This window comes from Vidua macroura, chromosome Z (assembly GCF_024509145.1).
Source record: "Vidua macroura isolate BioBank_ID:100142 chromosome Z, ASM2450914v1, whole genome shotgun sequence".
Classification (NCBI taxonomy): domain Eukaryota; kingdom Metazoa; phylum Chordata; class Aves; order Passeriformes; family Viduidae; genus Vidua; species Vidua macroura.
Genome location: NC_071611.1, coordinates 82691371 through 82718194, shown reverse-complemented (window position 1 = coordinate 82718194; position 26824 = coordinate 82691371). Strand labels below are relative to the sequence as shown.

Sequence of the window (26824 nt, the reverse complement as noted above, 5' to 3'; positions counted from 1 at the left end):
CTGAGGAGCCCGGAGCTGGGCATGGCCCCCCGGGCCGAGCAGAGGAGGAGCATGAGCTCCGTTCCAATTCTGCCCAGACGCTCTGGCCGCTGCCACAGGGGCATTTCTGCTGGACAGACACACAGGCCGTGTCCGTCCCTGACCTCCCAGCACCACCAGGGACAGCCGCTGACACAGCAGCTGCCAAGTGAGCAATTCCCAGGTGCCCGGTGCTGCCGGCTCCAGGGGGAGCGTTTGTCCAGCCTGGGGCAGCCCGGCGTGCTGGGAGCCTGCCAGGAGCACGTTCCCTGCGCTGCTGCCTTTTCCCTAACCTGTGTTATATGTAACAGGTACAATTCGCGCCATTTTTTTTTTGCATGCTATATATATAATATTAAATAGTTGTTAGAATGTACCCTTTGGCATTAGAAGCCTCCCCCCTTCTCAGGCAAAACCAGCTGTGTGTTGAAACCCGATTTACAAGCAAAGGGATGTGGCTCGCCAGGAGATGGGCCTTATCTGAGGCGATAAGGAGACACCCAGGCGCTGATCATCGCGTGAACGACCCGAGATGGACATCAGGAACATCCCCCGGGCCAAGACATGTGAATACCGTGTTCCCAAAAATTTTATCAAGGGTTTCAACGACACCGGACTTCGAATTGTTCTACCTTGAGAAGGAAATCTCATCAACTTATGGGACTCTGAATGAAACAAAGGACTGAATGCCGAAATCCTGGCTTCAGGCAAAATTTTCCCTATAAAAATCGCTTTTACCAGGATGGTGGTGTGGAGCATAGAGTGAAACCTCTGCTGAGGCTGATCTCTGTGTCTCGCACCCAGCGCCGATCCTGAGCTCGGCTCTGTCCTTTTCCTTGTGGCTGGCTAAGTTAGATCTCTATTGCTAAAATAAATTCTTTTTATTTTTTTAATTAGGCTGGATCATTTTTCATTTATAACACCTGGAAGTGAAACTTGAGGCAATTTCAGTACGGAGGTAATATATATAATATATCTTTATTTGGAGGCTTTCATGACAAGGGGATCTTTATTTGGGGCAGTTATGGAAAGATGTCCACCCACGTGGGATGAATACAGTTTGTCTAAGTTTAGCAAGTTAGCATAATTGACCAAAAACTACCCATTAGGAGGACAAGTGGTGATGGAATTCCCCCCCAGGTCAGGCCCCTTCTCTGGAGCCCTCCCTTGGCACTGGCTGTACTTTGTCCATGAAATGGATCTCCAGGAGTTGCTCTCAGCCTTGGCAGCCAGGAAGAGCCAAGACAGCACAGGGGCTTTGTACCCCTGGGACTTGGAGCTCTGGAATTCGTTTTGTCTTTCTGCCTAGGGAAAGGGCATGGAAAATTAGTGGCATGGAAAACTAGTCACTGACACAATGGGTGACACAGCTACAAATGAATGTGTGAAGAATACAGAGAACACAGGAAAAAAAGGCAAAATCCAAAATGGCATCACTGTGGACCTGCTCGCTTGTAAATTACCCCAGCAGCTGCCTCAGTGGGAAAGAGGGAGACATAAGCAGCTGTTTTCCCGGCAATCTGATTTCAGTGAAGTGCTGCTGAAGTTGGTGCGATGAGGGCCCCGCCCCTGAGCTGTCAGCTTCCCCGCATGGCTCTGGAGAAAGTGTGATAAGTCAGAGAAGACTCTTTGTTCATCAAGACAGAAAGGAGAAGATAACAGAAAATCAAAGGAGAAGCCTTGTGTAAGATAACAGAGAGCCAAAGGAGAAGCCTTGTGTAGATAACAGAAAACCGCCAGACAGAAACTAGCTAGTATGTTGATTACTTAAGTTGGTTGTGTAATTAGAACTTAGGTGCATATAACATATAACCTTATATGGAAAAGACCATTACAGGGCCGTGGACTTTCACCGAGGAAGAAGAGAGGAGCCTTCCTCAAACGACCACCAGAGAGTGGAAGAAGACGCCCTAGCAACAGAGTGCTCAAGCACAGAGTACACCCAGAGATACCACGGACACGGAAGGAAGAGAGTATAAAAAGACTGTGGGAAGGGGGAAATGTTGTGAGCCGTTTGCGGAGCGGGGACTCCCCGGCTGCACCCAGCGCTGTTTGCTTGCCATTGCTTGCTGTAACCAATAAATTTCTGATTGACTCTTGAAAGGCTGAACAAATTATTCACCTCTATTTATAACAAAAGGAGGTCAGAGAAGCCCGTGAGCACCCCCAGTCTGGGTCAGAGAGGGGCACAGAAGATGCTCCCGTGTCTGCAGCAGCCCCTGCCCGGCTGCGGGGGGAGCAGGGGCCCGTCCGGGCAGCAGCCACCACTCGGGAGCCCAGGGTCCCCTCTCGGTGTGAGTGAGGCCGTGCAGGGCTGCTCAGAACCCACGGCGGGCAGGAGGGTGTTGTATAGGTGTATATGGGATAATTCGTGCAGATAAAAATGTTGTATATATCTTATATATGTATTGGTAAGAAATACCCTTGTAAAAGACTTTTAACCGCACAAGTCGGTGTCGGGATTGCATCAGTGTCAAAACCACCTGGACAAGAGGAGGGAGAACCTCATTTACAAAGGAATGGACGCGGCCAGCCCGGAGATGGATCGTTCCCCAGGGTGATCCGAGGAACCCCGGGACGATGAATACTGATAAATCTCTGAGATTGAGAGAGCCAGAGCCATCGATCAATACTGATAAATATCTGAGACTGAGAGAGCCGGAGCCATCGATCAGTACTGATAAATATCTGATAAATATCTGAGATTGAGAAAGCCAGAGCCATCGATCAATACTGATAAATATCTGATAAATATCTGAGATTGGGACAGCCGGAGCCATCGATCAATACTGATAAATATCAGATTGAGAGAACCGGAGCCATCGATCAATACGGATAAATATCTGATAAATATCTGAGATTGAGAGAGCCAGAGCCATCGATCAATACTGATAAATATCTGATAAATATCTGAGATTGGGACAGCCGGAGCCATCGATCAATACTGAGAAATATCTGAGATTGAGAGAGCCAGAGCCATCGATCAATACTGATAAATATCTGAGATTGAGAAAGCCAGAGCCATCGATCAGTACTGATAAATATCTGATAAATATCTGAGACTGAGAGAGCCGGAGCCATCGATCAGTACTGATAAATATCTGATAAATATCTGAGATTGAGAGAACCGGAGCCATCGATCAATACTGATAAATATCTGATAAATATCTGAGATTGGGACAGCCGGAGCCATCGATCAATACTGAGAAATATCTGAGACTGAGAGAGCCTGAGCCGTCGATCAATACTGATAAATATCTGATAAATATCTGAGATTGAGAGAGCCAGAGCCGTCGATCAATACTGATAAATATCTGATAAATCTCTGAGATTGGGACAGCCCGAGCCATCGATCAATACTGATAAATATCTGATAAATATCTGAGACTGGGACAGCCCGAGCCATCGATCAATACTGATAAATATCTGAGATTGGGACAGCCGGAGCCATCGATCAATACTGATAAATATCTGATAAATATCTGAGATTGAGAGAGCCAGAGCCATCGATCAGTACTGATAAATATCTGATAAATCTCTGAGACTGGGACAGCCCGAGCCATCGATCAATACTGATAAATATCTGAGATTGGGACAGCCGGAGCCATCGATCAATACTGATAAATATCTGATAAATATCTGAGACTGGGACAGCCGGAGCCATCGATCAATACTGATAAATATCTGATAAATATCTGAGATTGAGAGAGCCAGAGCCATCGATCAGTACTGATAAATATCTGATAAATCTCTGAGATTGGGACAGCCCGAGCCATCGATCAGTACTGATAAATATCTGATAAATATCTGAGATTGAGACAGCCGGAGCCATCGATCAGTACTGATAAATATCTGATAAATATCTGAGATTGGGACAGCCAGAGCCATCGATCAATACTGATAAATATCTGAGATTGAGACAGCCGGAGCCATCGATCAGTACTGATAAATATCTGATAAATATCTGAGACTGGGACAGCCGGAGCCGTCGATCAATACTGATAAATATCTGATAAATATCTGAGATTGACACAGCCCGAGCCATCGATCAATACTGATAAATCTCTGAGACTGGGACAGCCGGAGCCATCGATCAGTACTGATAAATATCTGATAAATCTCTGAGACTGGGACAGCCGGAGCCGTCGGGGAGATACATCTCAGTGCCGGATTCCGGAACGCGATCATGGGGGCTCATCACTCCCCGGACATGGTTTTGCTCAGTTCAGCACACAGAAAGAACTCCACCTGAGTATGTGCAGTCCTGAAAGGAAGAAAAGGGACTCTGCCTCGGGCAGAATAAACCGTACAAAAAGCGCTCGGGCAGAACAGCCGGTGTGAGCACAGGGGAGCCTCTGCTGCAGCGCTCAGACCTGTGTCTCACCCAGCGCCGATACGCGGGCTCGCCACTGACCCTTTTTGATTGGATTGTGCCTCTCTCAGACCGAATTTTGGTCGCGTAATAAAAATTTATTTTTATTAAATATTAAATTTGGCTCGATTAATTTTTACTTATAACAAGGGGAAGGAGGGGAAGGAGGGACACCCCACACTGGGCTGCCAGGGCTCACCCTCCAAGGGGGAACGGGGCAGAGCAGGGCGGGCACACAACACCGTGCCGGGGTGTTCCAAAACCCAGGTGCAACAGAAACGGTTGGGAAACTGAGACTGAACGTCCTGCTTTTCTGAAAACGCTGCTGTCTCTGATTTCACAGCCAACAGCTCTAAGGGACTGCAAGTTCTGGGCAGCAGAGCATGAGTGTGCAAAAGGAGAGTCAATACTGGGACTGCCCAAAAGCTGCTTGAAGGGGTTTGGAATCCTGATTGAGAAGCTGTGGGACTGAGGTGCTCAGAGTGCTCTCTGCTTCACCCACCTCACTTTCCTGCTCTGGGCGTCTGGAAGACCAGATGGGAGCATCATCACCAATCTGGGGACCCTCATGTCCTGACCTCTGAACCTTCAGCACTCTGAGTGTCACAGTGCCACTGTGTCCTGCCCCACACCCTGCACCAAGACTTACTGCATCACTCCACTCTCTGGAGAGAAGAGTCGAGGTCAAGTTTCTGACCAAAAAAAATCCACTGTACACCCAGCCCCTGCTTCAGAGCACAGCCCTGGAGGAGGAACCTGGTGCCTGAAGCCACTGTGGGCAGTGCTGGCTCAGCAGCCTGGGCGAGCTGGCTGGTCACAGGACACCTGTCCCTGTGCTCAGAAACACCTCCCTGTGTCCCCTGTGTGCACAGTGACGTTAAGGCAGGCACCGTCACACAGAGCAGGACGCTGTGCCAGGCACTGTGCTGCGCCTGGCACTCGGGGCTAGCTGCAGGCTGATTCACCACCAGCAGCCTGAGGAACAGGCTGTGGAACAGGCTAACGGCAGGTGGGGTCACCTGTCCTGCCACGAGGATCCCTTGGGGCTGCTGTAGGAGCAGCAGGGGCACGCACCAGGACAAGGGCTCGGCTCCCTTGTGGACGTCCAGCCTGGCCTCACAGTGCAGCGGGTGCTGCTGTCCGTGGTCAGGCTGCCCGAGGTCAGGCACAACAACTGGAGGATGTCCTTGCCCAGCACGAGGGCCTGGGGCTGCAGGGTGTGACCAAAGCTGTCCCTTCTGCAGCCCTGTGCACCTGCACCCTCCCGGGCTGCCCAACGGGACTCACTGGCACTGCTCAGCACAATCTGGCTTCCTCAAAGAAAGCAGTTAAATATTTACACAGCAGAGGTGTTCAATATTTTCCAGACAAACAAAATCACGTCCTAAATCCACATCTTAAAGTGTTAAGAAACAATTACAAATTGCCTTTGCCTAGCCCGCTTTGACAAACAGCAGAGATCAGAGGGTAATTAAATCACACCTCCTTTTATTTGCCCATTCCCGACGGCCGCTTCCTTCGGTCTCTCAGCCGCACGCCGAGCCCAGTGGGGTGTGGCCACGGCCCACGTCCATCGGGCACGCTCGGCTGCCTGCGAGGCCACGGCCACGGCCGCGCAGCTGGCCCTGGGCCGGGCAGGGACCCGCGGCTCTGGCCAGCTCGGCCATGCTCCCACTCAGGCTGCAGCGAGCCCACCGCTCACCGACACAATTCCTGCTGGCGTTCTAATTCCTGCCTCCTACTCCAGCTGGTAATCCCTGCCCAGCAAACTCCCGCTGACAGCTGGGCAGGGAATGCTCCCCTTCCTCCCCACCTCCAGAATTCTCTCTACAGTCGTGGAGTCATGGAACGAAAAATGGGCCCAAACCCTGGGCTGCCCCAACCCTTGGATGGAACTGCTCTGGGCAGGTGTCTGGAGAGGAACCCCCAAGCCCTCCAGCAGTGCCAGCACTGGGGATTTTGGCAGTGAGGGCACCCAGCCCTCGCCACCACCATCCCGATCTGAGAGCTGTGGGCAACTGCAGGCTGAGATGACGCTGAGGGAAAGCCTCAGTTCAGTGTCCAGCGTGTGTCCCCAGCCAAAAGCCTCTCCTCTCTGACCCCTGACTGCAGCAGGCGCCAGCCAGGACTGGCCACGGTGAGGGGCATGGCCAGGGGTGGGCACGGCAGCCCCCAGCCTCTGCAGCTGGGCTTTCACAGGCTCGAGCGGGCCTGACGAGGTGACTCCAGCTTCACCAGAGACTGCAGGCAGTGCCAGCCACTGCCTTTCCTCTGGGCTGCTCAGCCACGGAAAGGAGCTGGGGAGCAGCAGGGACAGGGAGGAGGGCTCACAGCCCTCTGCTGTCCTGCAGGCAGTGCCCAGCGTGGGTCAGGTCCCTACAGGTGCTGCCTCCCAGTCCCACCTGCCCTCGGGAGCAAAGGAATGCTCTCCCTTTGCAGCCCTGTGGCCAGCTGGCCAAAGCCTGGGCTCCCCTGTCCTGCTGCAGCCCTGGCTGCAGAGACTCGAGCTCCAGCTGTGTGTGAGGGGCGTGCAGCTGGCTGCTCTGTCACCTGCTGTCCCCCTTCCACAGGGCGCAGTGCAGCAGTGGGGCGGGCAGGGCCACCCGTGGGGAGTGCTGGCCACCGCTGGCCAGCGCTGGCCCCGGCCTGCCCTGCCCCGCCGCCTCCACCGGTGCAGCGCCTCACCCTGCTGCAGCAGCTCCAGCCAGCCACAGGGGCCAGCGGCGCCGGGGCAAACTCGGGCTGCCAAACTCGCCCCGCGCCCACCGGAGCCGGCACCGGCCCCTGCAGCCCCGGCAGCGACAGGCGCCTGCAGCGCCCTGCGTGCGCTAAGTACATCTCTCTCTTTCTCAGGATTTTTCATAGAGCAGCACAGAGAGAAGGAATGAGAAAACAATTTCTATTCCTGCTCCTTCTTTCTCCCGTGTGGAATGTGTTTGGGGAATTGTTTACTTGAGGTGATTGCTTAATTGGATTCTAGTAAAGATTGCTTGAGCCTGATGGCCAATCAGATCCACCTCTGTCTAGGCTCTCGAAAACAGGGTCACAAAGTTGTTAGTTAGTTAGATATAACAGTTTAAAAAGTATGCAGTTTTAATATCTTCCTTTGTATAGTATATTAATGTACTATAACATAGTTATAATAAAGAAATAATTCACCCTTCTGCACTAATATTAGCCATCATAATTTCTTCCCATTAAGTTCACCTACATTTTGCAATACCTGCGTGCTCCTGGCTTTGGAGGCCAGGCAGGGCTGCCAGGATGAAGCAATACGTGGAATAAATAAACAGCCCCCACAGCCTGGGGTCGTTATGAAGTGGGTATGTATGTCAGTACCTGGCACAGGTGAGATCGCTCTCCAAAAACCTGTGCCCCGAGCCTCAGTCTGACCCACACCTTTATTCCCAAAGCTGTTCCGTCTGCAGCACATTGCACAACTTTTTCATGCGTATTCAACCCCTGGCCCCGCCTGTCCTCGCCTCTCATGCTAAATGAGTCCACGCCCTTCTGGGCACGCCTGGTTTGCTGTGGTGGTCGCACGGGGGTCTCTTGGTGGTCCTGAGGCTGAAGATTGTGGTCTTCCTCATGATTGAACTTTTGAACTTTTCCTCTCTGCGCGTGCGCTTTTGGTCCTTTGGTGTTATCTGAGTACGTCTGTCAGTCTTGATGGGCTTGGAGACAGAGGAGCTTCTTTATCTGGGTTCTTTGCCTCTTCTGGTATTGTTCTTTATGCAAGAAGCTTCAGGATTTTGCATTTTCCTATGCCCTTTCTACCAGGCAGAGGTTGCTTAAGTAAAAGCTTAAAATTCAACACATAACTCTACAAGCTAAACTATAAATGCTTAATTCATTTTGTCAACCTAGCTCTAAAAATCTCTGTTTCAAGGAGGCCTCTCTCCAGTCTCTCCAGGCCCACAGCTCCACGCCGGGCTGGCTGTGCCAGGCTGTGCTCCAGGCAGCCCAGGCACCGCTGGTGGCAGCCCCGCAGCTGCAGCAGCCCAGGCTGGGCAGGCACAGGCGGCGCGGCAGGAGCCGGCACAGCTCCAGCAGCAGGGCACAGACCTCCCTCAGCACCTCTGGGGGACAAGGCCACGGAATCACAGAACCACTGACGCGGGGGGGAAAGGCCTGCGAGGCCATGGAGCCTTTGAGCAGTCGTCAGCAATGAGGCAGAGCACAGCACAGGGTGCCACACGCGGGCTCTCCCTCAGCTCCCCCACGGACAGCGACTCCAGCACCTCTCCGGGCAGCCCGTTCTAATCGCCCCGAGGCAAAATTCTTCCTGATGCCCCAGCCTGACCCTCCCCTAACACAGCTCGACACTGTGTCCTCTCATCAGTGCCTGTCCAGCCAGCACAGGGAGGGCAAAGCCTGAGCGGGGCTCACAGGGACGTGAGGATTCGTGCCTGTCCAGGGCACGGCTGACCAGTGCTGCCCAGACACTCTGGCCACCGTCACCCCCAGCGCCCTCAAGCTCACGGGCCAGCAGGGCCACATGGGCTGCTCTGGGCTTTCTGCTCTCTCAGGGCAGTCAGAATTACACCGCTTAACCAGGGGCTTTTGGGCAAACAAGCCCATCTGCGGGTCCTGCCAGGGACACGGGGCTCCTGGGTGTGAAAAACGCGTATTTTACGATTGGCTTTAAGCAAATGTTGCAATGAATATTACAAGTGTAACGTTGGAAAGTTGTGCTGTATTAATGCTCTCAAGTAGTGTGTTGAATGTATTTTTAGGTTGTAACACAATGTTAAAATAGGAACTATACTATGTAAGATACTTTATAACTAGCTCAAGAAAGAGATGGGATAATCAAGGAATTCTTCGCACAAGGATAACAATTACAGAAACCCCTAAATTTTCCAGAGGAGAGGAATTTATGGCTTTCCTTATCAACAAAAATTAACTTCTTCAAGCCTGAGACTCGAAGGCGCCTGGGGATTAACAGAACCTTTTTGACAAGTACCAGACGAATTTCTTGTTTTAAATGAAATATATGCATAATCATGAAGTGTTTTGTATATGCAACAGGCTCTTGCTTTTAAGGTGATTCCTTTGTTCACAAGGCATGCTTGTCGTGGCTTAAGTGCCCGAGAGCATCCGGATGTCAATAATTCTTTGCTTTTTATTGTCTTGTGATTGTCCTAACTCTGAATTTTTATTACCCTAATTGTTTTACTATTTTTGTAACCATTTTATTATTATTAAACTTTAAAAATTTTAAAAACCAAGTGATTGGCGTTTTTCACATGGGGCAAGGTGTGACCCACTCTGAGCCCCAGCAGAGCCCTCCAGCCAGGAGAGGGATCGCTCACAGCCGGCCGCAGACCCAGCCCGGGCAGGGACAGCGTTTCGTGGCGGCGGTGCCCCGCTCCTCACCGCCACTGCCCCGGCCCGGCACGGCCCGGCACGGCACGGCAGCGGAGGGAGAACGAACGGGGCGCAGCTCGGCGGGACACGCAGCCTTGCCGCGCTCGCAGGGCCCGTGCGGCGCGGGGCTGAGCCGCGCGGCCTTGGGCAGCGGTGAACACCGCGACCGAAACGGGCCGTCACCGTTCGCTGCCCAGCCGGGAGAACGGGCTCGGCCCCGCACCGGCACACGCGCTCCGCCGCCGCTTCCCGTCCGCTGCGAGGGGCAGAGCGGGCGCCGCCTCTGCGGGAGCCAGGATCAGCTCTCCCGGGCTGGGGCCGGGCTGGGTCCCACCGGGGAGCACCGGCGGCCGCAGCAGGGACGGAGAGCCGGCCCGGGCCGGGCCCGTGCGGAGCGGAGCCGGCCCGGAGCGGAGCTGGACCGGCCCAGCCCGGCCCGGAGCTGGCCTGGAGCTCTCCTGTCCCGGGCCGGAGCTCTCCTGTCCCGGAGCTGTCCCGGAGCTCTCCTGTCCCGGAGCTGTCCCGGAGCTCTCCTGTCCCGGAGCTCTCCTGTCCCGGAGCTGTCCCGGAGCTCTCCTGTCCCGGAGCTCTCCTGTCCCGGAGCTGTCCCGGAGCTCTCCTGTCCCGGAGCTCTCCTGTCCCGGAGCTGTCCCGGAGCTCTCCTGTCCCGGAGCTGTCCCGGAGCTCTCCTGTCCCGGAGCTCTCCTGTCCCGGAGCTGTCCCGGAGCTCTCCTGTCCCGGAGCTGTCCCGGAGCTCTCCTGTCCCGGAGCTCTCCTGTCCCGGAGCTGTCCCGGAGCTCTCCTGTCCCGGGGCTCTCCTGTCCCGGAGCTCTCCTGTCCGGAGCTCCCTCAGGCCGCTCCCGCCCGCGCTGCCGCCGCCACTCACTCGTCGCCGCCCCGCCCTCGGGGGCGTGGCTAGACGAACATCGCCGCCTGATTGGCGGACGCGCCTGGAGGCGTGGCCTGTGGCGCGCGGCTGGTTGACGCCGCCGGGCCCGCGCGCCCTCCGCCGGCCCCGCCCCGTGCGGCGGCGCGGTGGCGTCACACGGCGGCGCGGTGACGTCAGAGAGCGGCGCGAGGCCGCGCCGGGCCGGGCGCTTGTGGCGCCGCGATCCCGCTGCCGGTGCGCTCCCGGTGCGGCCCCGGTGCGGCCCCGGTGCGCTCCCGGTGCGCTCCGCTCCGCTCCCGCCATGGCAGCGCCGCCCGCAGGTGCGTCCCGCCCGCCCGCCGCGGGCTCTGCGCGGCCGCGCAGGCGCCGGGGGAGCGGCAGTCGCGGTTCCCTGGGCCCGGCCGCGCCGCGGCCGCCGCCGGGCTGACCTTGGGCCCTGCTGGCGGAGCTGGGATCCCGCCGGGCGGCGCGGGGCGTGCGGGCGCGGCGCCGCGGGGCAGGACACGGTGCCGGGGGGCGGTCGGGAGGGCCGGGGCGGGCGCGGCCCCGGCGGAGCGCGGGCAGCGCGGGGCTCCGGCCGCCGCGGCCCGGAGCGGGGAGGCCCCGCCGGAGCCTTCCGGGACGCTGCTCCTGCCTCCGGAGCGCGGCGCTTCCCAAGGAACGGGGACGCTGCTGGCGTCAAAGGCAGCGGGAGCCTCGGGAGCAATCGGCGCTCCCGCTCTTCTCCCCGTCCTTTCTCTGCCTTTCTCCCCCCCGCCCTTTTCTGCCCTCCCTTTGCTCCTCCCTTTTCTCCCAGCTCCTTTCCCTTTCCTTCCCCCTTTCTTCCTCCCCTCCTCCTTTCAGTCGCTCCTCGTGCCAGGCAGGGCTGTTGTCCCCAGAGGCCCCTCCAGATCCTGGGGCCTCTCGTGTGCTGCAGGTGCTGGGGGGGGAATTTGAGGCTCAGGAACACCCACGGCCTCGCACGGCTGTGGCACACCTTGCTCTGGCTGAGCGGTGATTTGGGCACCTGGGGAAGCACCTTTTCATAACCGTTAAATAAATAATCCCATTCTTCTGTCCAGCAGGGTTTGCCAGGTAAAGGTCCCTGCAGTCCTCCTCCAGACTGTCTGGTCCAGCTGCCTCTGTCCACATCCTTCGGGGCCCTGGGCCTGGCTGAATTCGACTCGTGAAACGCCTCAGCCGGCCGTGGACGTCGGGCGCGGGGGCTGCGCAGAGGAGGCTGCACGGCAGCGGGCTGGGACTCGCACAGAATTCCTGCACGGCGCCACTGAAGTCGCACGCCCGTGTGGCATCTGTGCACCCCCAAAGGTGTGGTTTGTGCCACAGGGAGAGGCAGAGCGCGAGGATCGGGTTTTGTGACGCTGCTGCACGTGCTTGGTTTGGTTTTGGTTTTCTTATAGGTTTTTGGGCAGCCTCTCTTTTGTTCGTCCGCACAGTGTTTTATCAGTGTGAGGCCCAGCCTTTCACTGCTGGAATTCGTAATTCCAGGGGAAATCTACTCCTGTTTGAATTCGGGGCAGCGCGGGAGGGGAAGAAGTGCCGCTTTTCCTGGAGGCCTGGACCGTGGGCAGAAATGTCACCGGAGCTGTCAGGCGTGGCTGTGGGCTGCCGTTCCCCCCGGGCCCCGGGGGCCGTTTGTGGCCGGCTGACGCAGTAGCGGCCGCGGGGCAGCCACGGCCGTCTGCGGCGGCGCCATGGCTCCGGCCGCCCCCGAGGAGGCGGCGGGCTCCTCGGGCAAGCACTACGTGTGCGGGCTGTGCGCGGCCTTCACCAACATCGCGGTGACCTTCCCCATCCAGAAGGTGCTGTTCCGGCAGCAGCTGTACGGGCTGCGCGCGCGCGACGCCGTGCGCCAGCTGCGCCGCGACGGGCTGCGCACGCTCTACCGCGGCATCCTGCCCCCGCTGGTGCAGAAGACCACCACGCTGGCCCTCATGTTCGGCCTCTACGAGGATTTCTCGGCGCTGCTGCTCAGCCAGGCCCGCGCCCCCGAGCTGCTGACGCGCAGCGCGGCGGCCGCGCTGGCCGGCACCACCGAGGCCGTGCTGACGCCCTTCGAGCGCGTGCAGACGCTGCTGCAGGACTACAGGCACCACGACAAGTTCACAAACACTTACCAGGCTTTCAAGGTGCTGAAGGCCTACGGGATGCGGGAGTATTACCGGGGACTGGTGCCTATTCTGCTCCGGAACGGGCCCAGCAACGTGCTCTTCTTCGGGCTGCGGGGGCCCATCAAGCAGTGTCTGCCCGAGGCCACCTCGTACAGCTCTCACCTGGTCAACGACTTCATCTGCGGGGGGCTGCTGGGCGCCGTGCTGGGCTTCTTGTTCTTCCCTGTGAATGTCGTAAAGACTCGCATGCAAGCTCAGATTGGTGGCGAATTTCAGTCCTTCTCCAAAGTGTTGGTGAAGATCTGGCTGGAACGCGACAGGAAGGTGATGCACCTGTTCAGAGGAGCCCACCTGAACTACCACCGCTCTGTGCTGTCCTGGGGGATCATCAACGCCACCTACGAGTTCCTGCTGAAGCTGCTGTGACCCCGTCCTGCTCGTGGGGCGTCAGCACTCAGTGTCCCAGGGAGCAGTGCCTGTGCGTGTGACAGGTAATTCCTCCCGGCCTTCCGTATTTATGGGGTGAATGGTGATGCATTTAAACCTTGGTGCAATTATGATGAACTTCTTAAAGTATTCCTTTGCCGGCAGGTGAGTTTGCCCATAACAGAGCTACCAGACAAATACAAGGTGTAAAAGAGGAAGGAAAAGTAGTCGTTATCACTCCTAGAATTGTGTTAGGCTCTGTGATGGGGTGCACTCCACTGCCCATGTTTAGAACATGAGAATCAAGGAGGAGCTGAAGAAAAACAATTCCATTGCCTGATCATCTTCCCAGCCTCGATTTTGGAACTGCATTTTCAGATGTTTTGGGGTCCTCGTTGTGTAAAGCTCAAAGGACACGTTCAGAAGGGGATGACTGAGGTGCAGAGCTCCCAGCTGCACCTCAGCTGCTGCAGCCGCCGCAGGTGCGGCCTGTGGTGACCGTGTCCTCCAGCCGTGGCACTGACCTCAGCCCAGGCTGGGCCTCCGTGTGTGTATGTGTGCGTGTTTGTACGTGTGCCTTCCTGGGAAAAGGGAAAAGTGGAAGGAATGGGACAGCAAACTCACTAAAGCTTTAAAGTGTCCTTCCTCGTTAAAAAACATGGAGTTTGTTCTGCTTCTTCTGAGGACTTTTTTATTTTTTAATTGCTGCTTTTTCTGTTGCCGCCAGCTACAGGATCAGGGAGGTGTCCCTGTCTGTAAGGCTCACAGGACACTCCAGCTCCTGCAGCTGCTCAAGCACTTCACACACAGCTTTTTGCACTGCCACGTCTTGTCTTTACTCAGCTCCCTCTGTGGAATTACCAATCACGAGATGTTTGTACCCAAAACTCGGGGTTCTGCCTGCTTGGTGTGTTCTGTTAAGGGTTCTGCAACACAAGGGTGGCACAGGCAAGGTGAGAGTCCTGGGTTACCTGCTTCAGTGGAGGTCTGTAGGTATAGAGGAGATGAGAAGCCAAAGATGACCTTGGAAGCAGGGAGGCAGGAAAGGTGGAGTGCTTGGAGACGTGTTTCAGGACTTCTGTAGGCAGACATTGAAAAGGACTGACAGAAACCTGTGTCTCACAGACACGGGAGGTGAGAGAGAGAAGACTTGAGGCTTTAGATACAGGGACAGAAGAGCGAGCACAACCCTGAGTTAGATGAGGGTCCCAACGAAAAGTGTTTGAATCTCCCTGAGGGCTTCCTCTTTAATTAAACTATACATTCACATATAAACCAAAACACTGTGGATGATGGGGAGCAGCAAAGCTTTCAGAAACTGCTTTGAATTTAGTCTTGTCTTAAGTCTTGGAAGGGGCTATTGCTTTTCTGAATTTGAGTTTTCCATTTGCTAAAACTGTCTTCCGAAATTGATCCTAATCAGTGTGTTGTAATCATACAGTCCCGAGCTTCAGAGACAGCAGTGGGTGGGCACAAGCACGAGTTCCTGTATCCCAGTGGTGATTATCTCCATCTAAATAAAATGTTTACTGGATGTTTGTTACTGGCAGAATCTGATTTTACCGGTGTACCTTTTTTTTTTTTGTAATCTCTCCTTGATGGAATAAAAAAAAATCTGCATCCTGTTTCTCTGTGGAAGATGTTATGTGCTCCTGTAATGTCAGGGAAACCAAAGTGTCGAGGGTGAGAGTTTGGCACAAGCTCAGAGCTGGTCAGTGCCCAGCTACCCCAGCAAAAATGAAATAGTGGAGCCGTGGGTCAGAAGTTCAGAGTCAATTATTCAGAAAAACTTAATGTAAAAGCACTACTGTGACACACAACACTTGTGAGTGGCAGCATCTAAGCACTTGGAAGTGTTTCTTCTCTTAATTTTAGGGGGCAGGCAAGAGTCAGCATGGCTCATTTTAACATAAATAAAACGCATTTCAATTCAGTGAGTTATTAAATGTTTATTATGCAAGCAAGAGAAACTGTCCACAAATAGTAAGTTACTGTACGGCTGTAAGTACAATACTTCCAAAGCAGTTCTGATACTTCATATACGGTATTAAAAGGCTACAGTTTTTACTATGAAATCTCAGGTATTTCAAAATACTCTACATGCACAATTTGTTTCTGTATTAAAAACCTTATACTTAACTGAGGATATTTAGTGCTTTAGAAAATGCACCTTTAACTAAGATCAGCCAATGAGAAGTTTCTGTTTCCTGCAGGTTAAAAACATGATGGGTCGTTGACTTCTTCCTTTCTCTCCAACTTTTTACAGTCTTGTAAACTACATTTTTGAAAGCTTTCATTTGGCAAGTGTATTTATTTTTTTCTAAGAGTTTTTATGTCCTAGAGCAACAGACCCATGTATTACGATGTCAGAACCTTCTCCACATCAGTGCTACCCAAATAAAAATCACAACACAAACGGAAACAAACCCCACTAAATTAACCAAGACCTGTCCCCCCCTCCCCGAAAAAACGGATGTTTACATTCTAATTCTGGTAGTAGGCATCGAGCTGTCCTTACCCCAAGACTCCACGAGTGCAAACAATCGTGTGTGTGTGTGTGTGTGTGTGTGTGTGTGTGGGGGCACCGCTGTGCTTTTCCTCTATCCCCATGGTGCGGCGGTGCCGTCCCTGCGTGAGCCGGGAGCAGCAGCCCCGCGCGGTGCCTCCCCGGGCACTGCACAGCACCCGACCCCGGGCTGGGACAGAGCAGAACCTGCCCCGACCCCGCCATGGGACAGAGCAGAACCAGCCCCGACCCTGTCCTGGGACAGAGCAGAACCAGCCCCGACCCTGTCCTGGGACAGAGCAGAACCAGCCCCGACCCTGCCCTGGGACAGAGCAGAACCTGCCCCGACCCCGCCATGGGACAGAGCAGAACCAGCCCCGACCCTGCCCTGGGACAGAGCAGAACCTGCCCCGACCCCGGGCTGGGACAGAGCAGAACCAGCCCCGACCCCGGGCTGGGACAGAGCAGAACCAGCCCCGACCCCGGGCTGGGACAGAGCAGAACCAGCCCCGACCCTGTCCTGGGACAGAGCAGAACCTGCCCCGACCCCGGGCTGGGACAGAGCAGAACCTGCCCCGACCCTGTCCTGGGACAGAGCAGAACCTGCCCCGACCCTGTCCTGGGACAGAGCAGAACCAGCCCCGACCCTGTCCTGGGACAGAGCAGAACCAGCCCCGACCCCGGGCTGGGACAGAGCAGAACCAGCCCCGACCCCGCCATGGGACAGAGCAGAACCAGCCCCGACCCCGCCACCTCCCCGCGGGGTTCCGCGGCTGCCGGGCTCCGCCGCCGGGCGCCGTTCTCCCGCGAGCTCTCGGTGTGGAACCACCGACAACGCCGCGTGCTCGGCAGCCACCGAGCTCTGGCCCCGCGAGAAACGCCGCGGAATTCATCCAGTGCTGCCGCACCAGGTCACAGACTCCCCTGGTGTGAGCCACCCCTCCGCTCTGCCAGCGCAGTCCATCTCCCTTGGAAATGTTCCCTTACAGTTGTTTCACAGTTTTTTACACTTCTCGAGGTCGAGCATTCAACTTTTGCAACACAACTAGAAGATAAACTTATTTTGTTTGTTTGACTACCTAGAAATAACCCAAAGCTCACCAACACATAACTTCATTGTTTCAGTAATGCTACTGAGAGAGAACTGAAAACACTTGCACCACCACATGACCGTGAGGCATGTCAGCTGTAAGCCACTGAGAAGTGAACTTCACAGGTAAAACATGGTAAAGCCTTCATGGAAAACTTCCAAGTTTGTTGAAAAGGAGTAATCAATCGAATGACCAAAATCTAAGACTACCTACTTACTCTAATTCAAACTTATTACAAATGTCATCAGAAAAACTAAGTAACATTTCTACAGCATACATGTACTGATTCTGTCATTTTATGCATCTGTTGGACACGCTACAAAAGCATCAAGGTGACCAAACCCCTCCACCAGGTGAGCTGTCGGTCCCGGAGCCAGGCAGGGCCTGTCAGCCAAGCACAGGTGCTATCAAGGAGTGGTGACACACCTGTCACACATCTGTCACTTCGGGGTAATGGTCCTCTGTACAAGGTGAGTGTCCAAAGCTCAGCACAATACTGGTGTAAAACACAGCGTATCATGAGGTAGAATTAAAAAGGTAACACTCAGTGCATATTCACAGGCATAGCGTTACAGTCACTAGGGATCCACCAGTCTGAGGAGGTTCTGACAGGAAAAACAAAAACAGCCTTGGAAACAGACAGACAGACCCACCCAAGAACCACCTCGGTCCTGTGGGTGCTCCTTCACCTCCAAAACAAACACTGTGCAAGCCCGTGAGAACCCCAAGGTTCTCTCAAGTGTCCCTGCAGTCCCTTCCATGATGTGTAGTAAAACACTAAATAGGGTGAGAAAACAGTAGCCTGGCAGTGGGACAGCAAATGCTTGGGGAAAAGCTGCTGTAGTCCTGGGCAGGACCTGTTTTTTTTTTTTTTTCCCCCAAACAGCTTGGCCCATACAAACTCCTTGTAGCTCTTCCTTTGCATAAAAATCCTGTATCCCATTGCTGTCCCCAAGTTCCCTGCACACTTCACTCCCAGGGCGTTGAACCACAGCCAAGGGAAACACTGAGTGCTTTCACAGCCCAGCAGACACACCTGCCCCACGTGCAGGCTCAGGCCAGCAGGAGGGGTGTTTGCCCCCAGAGTACCTAACACACAAAACTGAAGGCTTCATATTACCAAAGAAATTCTCCAAAAGAGGAAACTTGGGATTTTCTTCTCTCGTAATGCAGAGGAGGCTTAGGTTTCAATGATTTCTGCACCAACACCAGGGTATACTACCCACATAAAGCTACAGGAGGGTCCTCAGGCTTACCTTTCCAGCTCTCTCACGTCCATAAATGTTGTCTTTATCCCCAAATACATTTTGCAAAAGGCTTTGTAAGAGTCAGCTTTGAACAAGGGTGCTCTGCTGAGCCAGAGTGAGTGTACCTGAACATCAGCAGGTGACAGTCCTTTCAGGTAAAGTTCCCTGCTGAACTGAGTGTGTGACTAGTCTGCAAAACGTCAGTGAAAGACTAAAAAACCCTCATCTTGGAACATGTAAGTGATGAGAATTTTATCAACTGATATGGATGTACAATACCTGTGCATTTACAAGGTTAGCTCTATTAACTCGAGGGCTGAAGTCTGCCATTCATACTCTGGGTGTGACCACAGAACCACAGAATGCCCTGAGCCGGACGGGACCCACAGGATCACCCAGTGCCACCCCTGTCCTGCACAGACCCCCCAAATCCCCCTGGGCATCCCTGGAGCGCTGCCCAAGCTCTCCTGGAGCTCTGGCAGCCCCAGGGCCGTGCCCATTCCCTGGGGAGCCTGGGCAGTGCCAGCAGCCTCTGGGGAAGAGCCTTTCCTGCTCTCCAGCCTGGGCTGCCCTGGCTCCTGTCCCTGTCACAGGGAGCAGAGATGGGAGCTGCCCCTCCACTGCCCCACAGGAGGATGTTCAAGAGCACCATGAGATCTCATCTCAGACTCCTCAAAGCTGAACAAACCAAATGATCTCAGCTGCTCCTCACGCAGCTTTCCGTCCAGACCCTCTGACCAGCTGAGCACTACAGTGTTCCACACCTGATGATAAGCCTGGTTAGATCCAGGTAGATCCCAGTGTTGACAGGTTTGCTTTTAATCCCCTCCCAGACTGACAGCACATGTGAAGAAAGGCTCACCTGGCGATGCTAGGGACATCTCCAAATGAATTTCTCCCACAGCTAGAGTGCAGGCCAGGTGTGAGTGTGGAAAAACAGCCAGGTGGGAAACACCCAAACATCAGCAAAAAGCCACCATGATTCAGGTGTGGGAGGATGTGGACAGCCCCCCCAACAGACACCTGGCAGAGGAGGGGCCAGAGCTGCCCTGCTGCACCAACCCAGCGGGATCCTCTGGGCCAGGCTCCCCCCTGGTGCTGAGTGGTGGGCTCAAGGGGAGCCTGCCCGTGCAGGGGGGGGCCTGGGTGGCCTCCAGTGGTCCCTGCCAGCCTAAGCCACACCGGGACTTACTTTTCTAGCCAATGACAACCACATTAACATAGAAATGAAAGCAAAATTCCTTTTTCTCTTTTTTTTTTTTTTTTTTTTTTTTTGGTGAGAGTAACTAACCGTGTTGCTTATGTAGACAAGCAGTCCATATCTACTAATCACCACAGAGTTGCTTCAGTGACAGAAGAGGAAGCAGAGGTGAGGCAGTCCAGCTCCTCTGCGACAGGAGGTACCTGGGCACCCTGCCCCTCTGTGCTGCTCCAAACAGCCCACGGGAGCTGCGCTGAAGGAAACAATCAAGTATCAGGGTACAAACACAGCAGGACAGCAGCCCGATGGCACAGGATCAGCAGGAGCAGAGGTCTGCTGGCGGGGCCGGGCTCACGGCTGCAGGACCAAGATCCGCACGGCGCTGGCCTGAAAAATCCTTCCACGGCACGTCCCGAGAGCGCGGCAGCCGCGACCGCCTCCGGACTCAGAGGTGTTGGAGAGAGCACAATTCCACTCAGCCGGAGTAAAACCCACAAAGGTCCATCCACAGGGGCCGCCGCCGCGCCTAGAACTTTGGCTGGTAGAGGGAGACGTGTCCGCTAAGGCACCCCGAGGCGATCTGACAGTGCGTGGGGGAGAACTTGGTGGTGAGCACCACGTCGTTGTGGGAGTAGAGCGAGCGGATCTCGCGCAGGGGGCTGGCCTCCCGCGGCAGGCAGTCCACCAGCTCGCTGCAGTGCGCGTCGAAGCCCAGCAGGCGGATGCCGAAGACGTGCGGGGACGAGATCATGCGGCCGTCGGGGCTGAAGCAGAGCTCCTTGATGTAGCCCCGGCCCACGTTGGCCTCCTCGATGCAGTGCGTCAGGCGCAGGGAGCAGCGCGGGGACACGGGGCGCACCGGGGCTCCTTCCTGGAATTCATAGACACAAGTCCACTAAAGGGAGAGGCAGAGAAAGGGACACTGAAAGAGAAGTAAAGCACTGCAAACACACATTCCCCGCCTCCCCCCGCACCTCTACAGGTGACAGCAGCTCGTGTGAACAGGTGAAGGCACAGGAGGGCGATGCTCCTGCTGACCTGCTCCCCAAGGAGCACCCAGAGCAGGCCACTGCCTCAGCACCTCCCTCCCTGTGAGCCACCCAAGCAAAGCAGCTGCCCAGCATCACAGCTGCTCTTCTGATTAAACGGGCGCTGGATATAATCTTTCCAATCTAGGTTTCATCTGCAGAGAGCAAAGCCTAATCCTTTGGCCACGCACCTGCTCTAATTTAGTAAACATTTAAATTAAATCTATAAAATGAGATTCAGCTGACTGTAACTCACTGGCATTTTATGCCTTTGACTTCAAAAGGAATGGAATCTTGAAGCAAGCAGATAACAGATTTTTGAAGGAAGGTTATGAACAGCTCTACAGCCAGTTTGTAATTTGTGAGACACATTAAGGATCCCTGTCATTTCATTATTTAATCTCAGAACAAATGTAAAAGAAAAGATATCAATGACAAAGTTTATAGCTTGCTGATTCCACTTCAGCTCCAAGACAAGCATTCCTAGCTCTGTTTCATGCATCCTTCTGAAATAACCACCACACAAAAAGTACCAATGAATATTAATAAAACAGAGTAAAGCAGACTCTAGGACTAAGAGAAATTATAATTCAGTCAATCATCAGTACCAACTGATCCAAAGTAACATTTTGCATGTCACAAATGCAAAAATTCTGTGCTGTGTAGCAGTTTGATTGTTGCAGAACCAGCATTAAAATTTAAAATTTATAAGCAATCTGCTAAGCTTCCACTCAGTCCTCTACATGGGTTACCATTACAAAGGGTGACTTTCTTCAACAACAGCAAAAAAATCCCAAATAAATACAGAGAGACAAAAGAAAAAAATCCCACCAAAACCAAATGAACCTCAATTTATGTCAGCAATCAAAGTAACTAAAACATTTATTATTGGTCCAGTGCTGTTCTCTACTGTTGGTCAAGTTAGAGGAGCAGAATCTGCAGCCTGCAGCTGAACTGTCTTAGCTGGTCTTACGACTTCCTGCATCAAGGAAAAGGCTTGAAGCAGGCTCTACCAGGAAGATTATTTAAAAGAGAAAAAAAAAAACGAACCCAAAAGCACATATTTTAAAGCAGAAGACGAGGTAATGTGTTACCTCCTGGTCATCTGTGTTGCTGGAGCAGCGCAGCAGCGTGGCCCAGCCCTTGGGGTGCAGCTGCAGCGACGTGATGCAGTTCCCACGGTCTCTTTCTCCAGGAACCTCTGGTGTTAACACCTCAAGGCTATTTCTGGGTGATCCCCCTGCAAGGGAATTAGCTGTGAGTCTCAGTGAAATCCACACAAAGACTTTCACCTCTCTCACCAGTCCTGCTGCTGAAATGGGGTCACACCTGTGGCAGCTGCACAGGACAGGCCTCACCATCAGGACAGAGAAACTCAGAGGCTCACAGGAACCCTGAGCCAACACCCACGGGCTCAATCCTCACTTCAAACAGCTCCCTTTTACAAAATCTGAGTGCCAAGACCTGCACTGAACCCACCACACTGACAACTACATTAACCTTCCACACTTATGCTCTTTGTTAGTATTACAGCAAAATCTAAAGATTGAGGTTTTTATAAGAATTGCTGATTCCCAAACTTGTATGATGTGCTGTCCAAATTCCTCCCAACACTTGCTCAGCTTGCAGCTGTTCTCCCTTCTTCCCTTCACCCCCAGGTAAATCACTCCCTGGCACCTAGGTAAGCCTCCTCTCAGCAGTGTGCTTCAGCATCTCACAACCACGAGTAGCTAAAAATCAACATTATATTTCTTTGAAATTGCAAGGGATGCACAAAGTATTCACCCACTGGCCAAATTCACATGGATTCACTGGATTTTCCCCTAAAAGATCATTCACACAAACTTTGTTCACAGGAAAACACAAGGAAAAGGGAGCACCTCTATGCAACGGCAATGTATTGACATAAAAAACAGATCTTTACTTTTCCCAGATTTCTGAGACATAAAACCTGATTAGATCCCTGGGCTTTGGTGTGCAATGAGATTTTATTGGTTTAATAGAAGTCTCAGCAACACCATTCTTTAAAACCCACAGGACAAAATATCAGTGCTTCACTGTTGTACCCTGGCCTCTTCTGGATACAGTCAATCCAAGTCTGGGATTTTTTTTCATTTATCTCTTTGTTCAGTGTTCTTTTCCTACCTTCTCGCTGGGAGGGCCGTGACAAGGTTTTCTCCGAGGGCGGCCCTGAGTTGTTCTGGTGACAGGGTGAACCCACAGCTCGAGGGCCAGAGGAGCCTGACGACGTTATGTCTGCAAACACAGCAGACAGATGAGCCCACAGGTAGCCCAGCACACGTGGGCTGCTGGCCAGGAGTGCCCCGCAGCACACCCCACAGCACAGGACCTGCCACGCCTCACCAGCATTCACCTGAGCTCGACGTGGTCCTCCTGGCTCGCAAAATCGGGTAGCTGCCAACCTCCAAGGACTTGTTCAGGTCAAGGTCGTGCAAAATCAGAAGGTAACCGGAGGAGGTGGAGATCAGCATTTTGGAACAGTCTGGTGTCAGCCTCATTCTCATCAGAAAACGGGTGTGAAAGAACTTCTTGTGGGGACATCCGTCCTCTGTGCACCTGGACAGCAAGACAAGCACGGCAGGGGCAGTGGTCAGCGCCATCCCAAGGCCCTGATTGTGTCCACAAGGGTCCAGCATCATTCACTGCGTTCACCCCAAAACCTTTTACTCAAGCGCTGTCTTTATCCTGCTTTTTAATGGAACGGGAGAAGTGACATCTTCCCACAACTCCAGCAGTGAGGACAGAACCTTCTCTGGAAGGAAGCAAGTTTGGAAGTTTGGAAGGAAGTTCGGAAAGAAGGAAGGGAAGGGAAGGAAGGGAAGGAAGGGAAGGAAGGGAAGGAAGGGAAGGAAGGAAAGGAAGGAAAGGAAGGAAAGGAAGGAAAGGAAGGAAAGGAAGGAAAGGAAGGAAAGGAAGGAAAGGAAGGAAAGGAAGGAAAGGAAAGGCAGGAAAGGAAGGAGTATGTCCTGGCACAGCAGCACGAGAAGCTCCTTGCTAGCCATTCGCTATGGCCAGAGAGGCAAAGCAAGCTCCTGGTACGGGCTGTGAACTCGGCCTTGTTCCAGAACATGCTGCAGCTGCACTCTGGGAGGCAGGCTGCGCCTCCTGGCAGAAGGCCTGGTGTACCTGTCCTGGTGTACCTGTCCCGGTGTGTCTGTGCCACTGTACCTGTCCTGGTGTATGTACCTGTGCCATTGTACCTGTCCCGCTGTACCTGTCCCGCTGTACCTGTCCTGGTGGGCCTGTGCCACTGTACCTGTGCCACTGTATCTGTCCCACTGTGCCTGTCCCGCTGTACCTGTCCCACTGTACCCATCCTGCTGTGCCTGTCCCGCTGTGCCTGTCCCACCGTGCCCGTCCTGCTGTGCCTGTCCTGCTATGCCTGTCCCACTGTGCCTGTCCCGCTGTACCTGTCCCACTGTACCCATCCCGCTGTACCCATCCTGCTGTGCCTGTCCTGCCCGTCCTGCTATGCCTGTCCTGCTATGCCTGTCCCACTGTACCTGCCCCGCTGTGCCTGTCCCGCTGTGCCCATCCTGCTGTGCCTGCCCCGCTGTGCCCGTCCCGCTGTACCCATCCTGCTGTCCCTGTCCCGCTGTACCCATCCTGCTGTCCCTGTCCCGCTGTCCCTGTCCCGCTGTGCCCGTCCCGCTGTGCCGCAGCAGCCCACGGGGCAGCACAGCCGCGTACCTGTTGGTGTCCCAGATGATGACGTTGCCGTCGAAGCCCGAGGTGACCAGCAGCCGGGTGTTGGTGTCGTACTCGATGTTCTTGACCCAGCTGGTGTGGCCGTGCAGCGTGCACACTTTGGCGTTGAGCTTCCGCAGGTCCCAGAGCGCGATGGTGGTGTCGTCGGAGCAGGTGGCGAACAGCCGGTTGTCCAGGAACCTGCGGGGGGGAGCGCGCTCAGCACGGCCGGCCGACGCGGAGCCAGGAGAGAGCCACGGACACGGCGCCGCAGAGCTCGTGCCCCCGCAGCTCCGCTGCCGGCACGGCTGCTGGGCATCAACCAGCGGGGCCCCTGTAGCAGCACACGAGCGAGCGCAGAGGCGCGGCGCGAGTTTGGGGCTCCTTGGGGGGGTTTGCGTGCTGAGGAACCGCCAGCCGCGCGAGAGCCACGCCGCCAGGGGAGCACACGCTCAGACAGGACCCCCGCGCCAACTCGGTCTGCTCCCCCTCTGCAGGGCACTCAGCTGGCTGGGGCTGGGAGCGGCACAGCTAGGAAAGGAACCGAACAGACAAGAGTCGAGAGCTTACAGAACCAAACGTCAGGCTTCCCAAAAACACCGAGTGAGGACCGGGCCCTGTTTGAGCACACACCGACACAAGTTACTTGGTTCAGTGAGAAAATGAACGCACTGGGTCTGCAGTGTGCAGATCAAAGGTGGGCAGCACTGGAACCCAGGCATGCCTTCAGTTTCACAAGGACAGGGCACGCTGGCTCACGCTTGGAATTCATTCCATGGAGGCACTCAGTTAAGAAAAGCCCTACCTGAGGTAAAAGGAACAAGACACCCACCCAAAAAACACACAGTAAAAATCCTTCAGGCCCAGAGCTGCACCACACAAAACAGGCAACAACAACCAACTACCGAACTCCTGGCAAACAGTAAACAGTTTTGGTGCCGACCACAAGGAACTTCTGCAGTGCTGCAGTGACTGAAATCCTGCTCGTGAACCTGAGCAAGGCTCCAGGCAACGCTGTAGAAACTGTGTGCAGAACACAGTTCAGTTCCCTTGTGTCACACAGACACGCCTTTTAATCCAGCCTTAATGACACGTGTCCAGCTGATGTAAAACAACGGTCTTTTGTAAAAAGGACCACCAGCTTGTGGAAAGCATCAGCTTATCTGAGGGACACGGCACCCCACATCATATTTGGCTCTTCTGAGTGAAAACACTTGGAATTTTCTGCAGTTTTCTTGGGCTTTTTTGTTTGGGTTTAGTTCTTGTTTGAAGTTTTTTCGTTGCTTTGTAGTTGGTTGTTGTTTTGGGGTTTTGGAGATTTTTTTGCTTTGAAAATCTGAAGTGAAGAGCAGCTGCAGTATTGCTAGAAGATACCTTAAATTCACACCTCAAAATCTATTCCCAGAACCAGAACAACTTAAAAGCCCTGAATTTAAAAGGAAGAATACTACATGATAAAAACAGCGATGGATTTAGAGTCACACTCTTGCTATTTCCAGCTCTATCCCAAGACAGTGGCAGAGTGAGATTTAAACTACAACGCCTAGGTACAGGCTGCGTTGTGTCAAAAGGTCCCTCCTGACCCACCTGATGTTATTTACACAGTCTTCGTGAGCTTCAGAGAGAGTCTTGATGTGCTTTGAAGATATTGGGTCGAAGAGCAGGACTTCAGTCTGTTCGCAGGCCACGGTCAGCACGGAGCTGCAGGGAGCAGAACAGAAAACTCCGCGTTTGTGCTGGGCTTTGCCCTCCAGCCTGGCGTGCCACCCGGGCCCTCTGCCCGCACCTTCCAGGGCTTCTGAGACAGCAAAGGTAGCACCGAGCCAAAGGCTTATCTGCAGTACCTATCTGCCCTTTTGCAAAGCAGCGGTTTGTTTGTTTTTTCACTAAAACCTTGCGGAGCACAGATCTATCAGCCCCGGCAGCAGCCGCAGCCGGGCACTGCCAGCAGCGCCGTCCCCGCCGCTCCGCTCCTGCCGCACGCCGGTGAGCGGGGAGGAGCGGAGCAGGGCAGCTCGGGGCAGGTACGCGCCCGCGGCGCGGACAGCGGAGCCCGGGGCGCTGCCGCTGCCGACGGCGATGTCACCGGCCGCCGGGACGGGCCCCGCGCCCCGGCGGCCCGGGCACACCGCGGCGGGGACCCCGGCACACCTACCCGTCGGGCGAGTACTCGAGGTTGAAGACGGCGCCGTGCGTGCGGGTGCTGAGGGACACGGAGTCGGCGGGCTGGATAGCGCCGTACAGCCCGGTCATGGCGCCGAACGTGTCCCGCGCCGGGTCCACGGCGGCCCCGCGGCCCAGGCAGCGCCCGCGCAGCCACGCGAAGAGCCCGCCGGGGGCGCCGGGCCCCGGCTCGGCGGGGTCGCCGTGGCGGAGGGGCTGCGGCTGCGGCCCCGGCTGCGGCCCCGGCCCCGGGCCCGGGCCCTTGCTCATGGCGGCGGCAGCGCCGGCCCGCGTCCGCCCCCTGCCGGCCGCCCCGCGCCACCGCGCCTGCGCGGCCCCGCCCGCGCCCCGCCCCTGCCGCCGCCGGAGCGCCACTGCGTCTGCGCGGCCCGCCCCGGGCCCCGCCCATGCGGTCACGTGCTTTCCCCCCCACGTGACCGCGGTGCCTCAGGGCCCGGCCCTGCTGCCGGACCGGCACCGGCACCGGTATTGATATTGATATTGATATTGACACCGGTATTGATATTGATATTGACACCGGTATTGATATTGATATTGATATTGACAGCGGTATTGATATTGATATTGACACCGATATTGATATTGATATTGACACCGGTATTGATATTGATATTGACACCGATATTGATATTGATATTGACAGCGGTATTGATATTGACAGCGGTATTGATAT

The 26824-nt window shown here is 54.7% G+C and overlaps 2 protein-coding genes across 5 annotated transcripts; one reads left to right on the top strand and one right to left on the bottom strand.

The window, feature by feature from the left end:
- Positions 1 to 10831: 10831 nt before the first annotated feature.
- SLC25A51 (solute carrier family 25 member 51) lies at positions 10832 to 16987 on the top strand. Of its 4 annotated transcripts, none has more exons than XR_008441378.1 (3): positions 10832 to 10969; positions 11714 to 13251; positions 16818 to 16987. XR_008441378.1 is itself a non-coding variant. In XM_054003806.1 (3 exons), exon 3 carries the CDS (start codon positions 12344 to 12346, stop codon positions 13184 to 13186), a length of 843 nt encoding a protein of 280 aa, XP_053859781.1. In that variant the 5' UTR covers positions 10832 to 10969; positions 11714 to 11957; positions 12050 to 12343; the 3' UTR covers positions 13187 to 14811. The 4 variants fall into 4 exon arrangements, 3 of the variants coding, with proteins under 3 accessions (XP_053859781.1, XP_053859779.1, XP_053859780.1); XM_054003806.1 differs by lacking the exon at positions 16818 to 16987 and having other exon boundaries at positions 11714 to 11957; positions 12050 to 14811; XM_054003804.1 differs by lacking the exon at positions 16818 to 16987 and having other exon boundaries at positions 11711 to 14811.
- A 2301-nt stretch (positions 16988 to 19288) lies between these two features.
- Positions 19289 to 26400, bottom strand: DCAF10 (DDB1 and CUL4 associated factor 10). The gene is made up of 7 exons (XM_054003802.1): positions 26123 to 26400; positions 25555 to 25668; positions 23971 to 24168; positions 22634 to 22836; positions 22405 to 22515; positions 21354 to 21499; positions 19289 to 20126 (listed from the first exon to the last, which is right to left on the bottom strand). The coding sequence occupies exons 1-7, from the start codon at positions 26398 to 26400 to the stop codon at positions 19758 to 19760; spliced, it is 1419 nt and encodes a 472-aa protein (XP_053859777.1). The 3' UTR covers positions 19289 to 19757.
- Positions 26401 to 26824: the final 424 nt, after the last annotated feature.

Bases quoted from the DNA above. Each gene is read 5' to 3' on its own strand.
- SLC25A51 (XM_054003806.1), top strand. From the start codon at position 12,344: ATGGCTCCGGCCGCCCCCGAGGAGGCGGCGGGCTCCTCGGGCAAGCAC.
- DCAF10 (XM_054003802.1), bottom strand. From the start codon at position 26,400: ATGAGCAAGGGCCCGGGCCCGGGGCCGGGGCCGCAGCCGGGGCCGCAG. The intron at 24,169-25,554 runs GTGGGTCAGGAG...TCCCCCCCGCAG, and splicing joins GACTGTGTAAATAACATCAG to GTTCCTGGACAACCGGCTGT. The intron at 21,500-22,404 runs GTAGGAAAAGAA...ATTCCCTTGCAG, and splicing joins ACGGCCCTCCCAGCGAGAAG to GGGGATCACCCAGAAATAGC.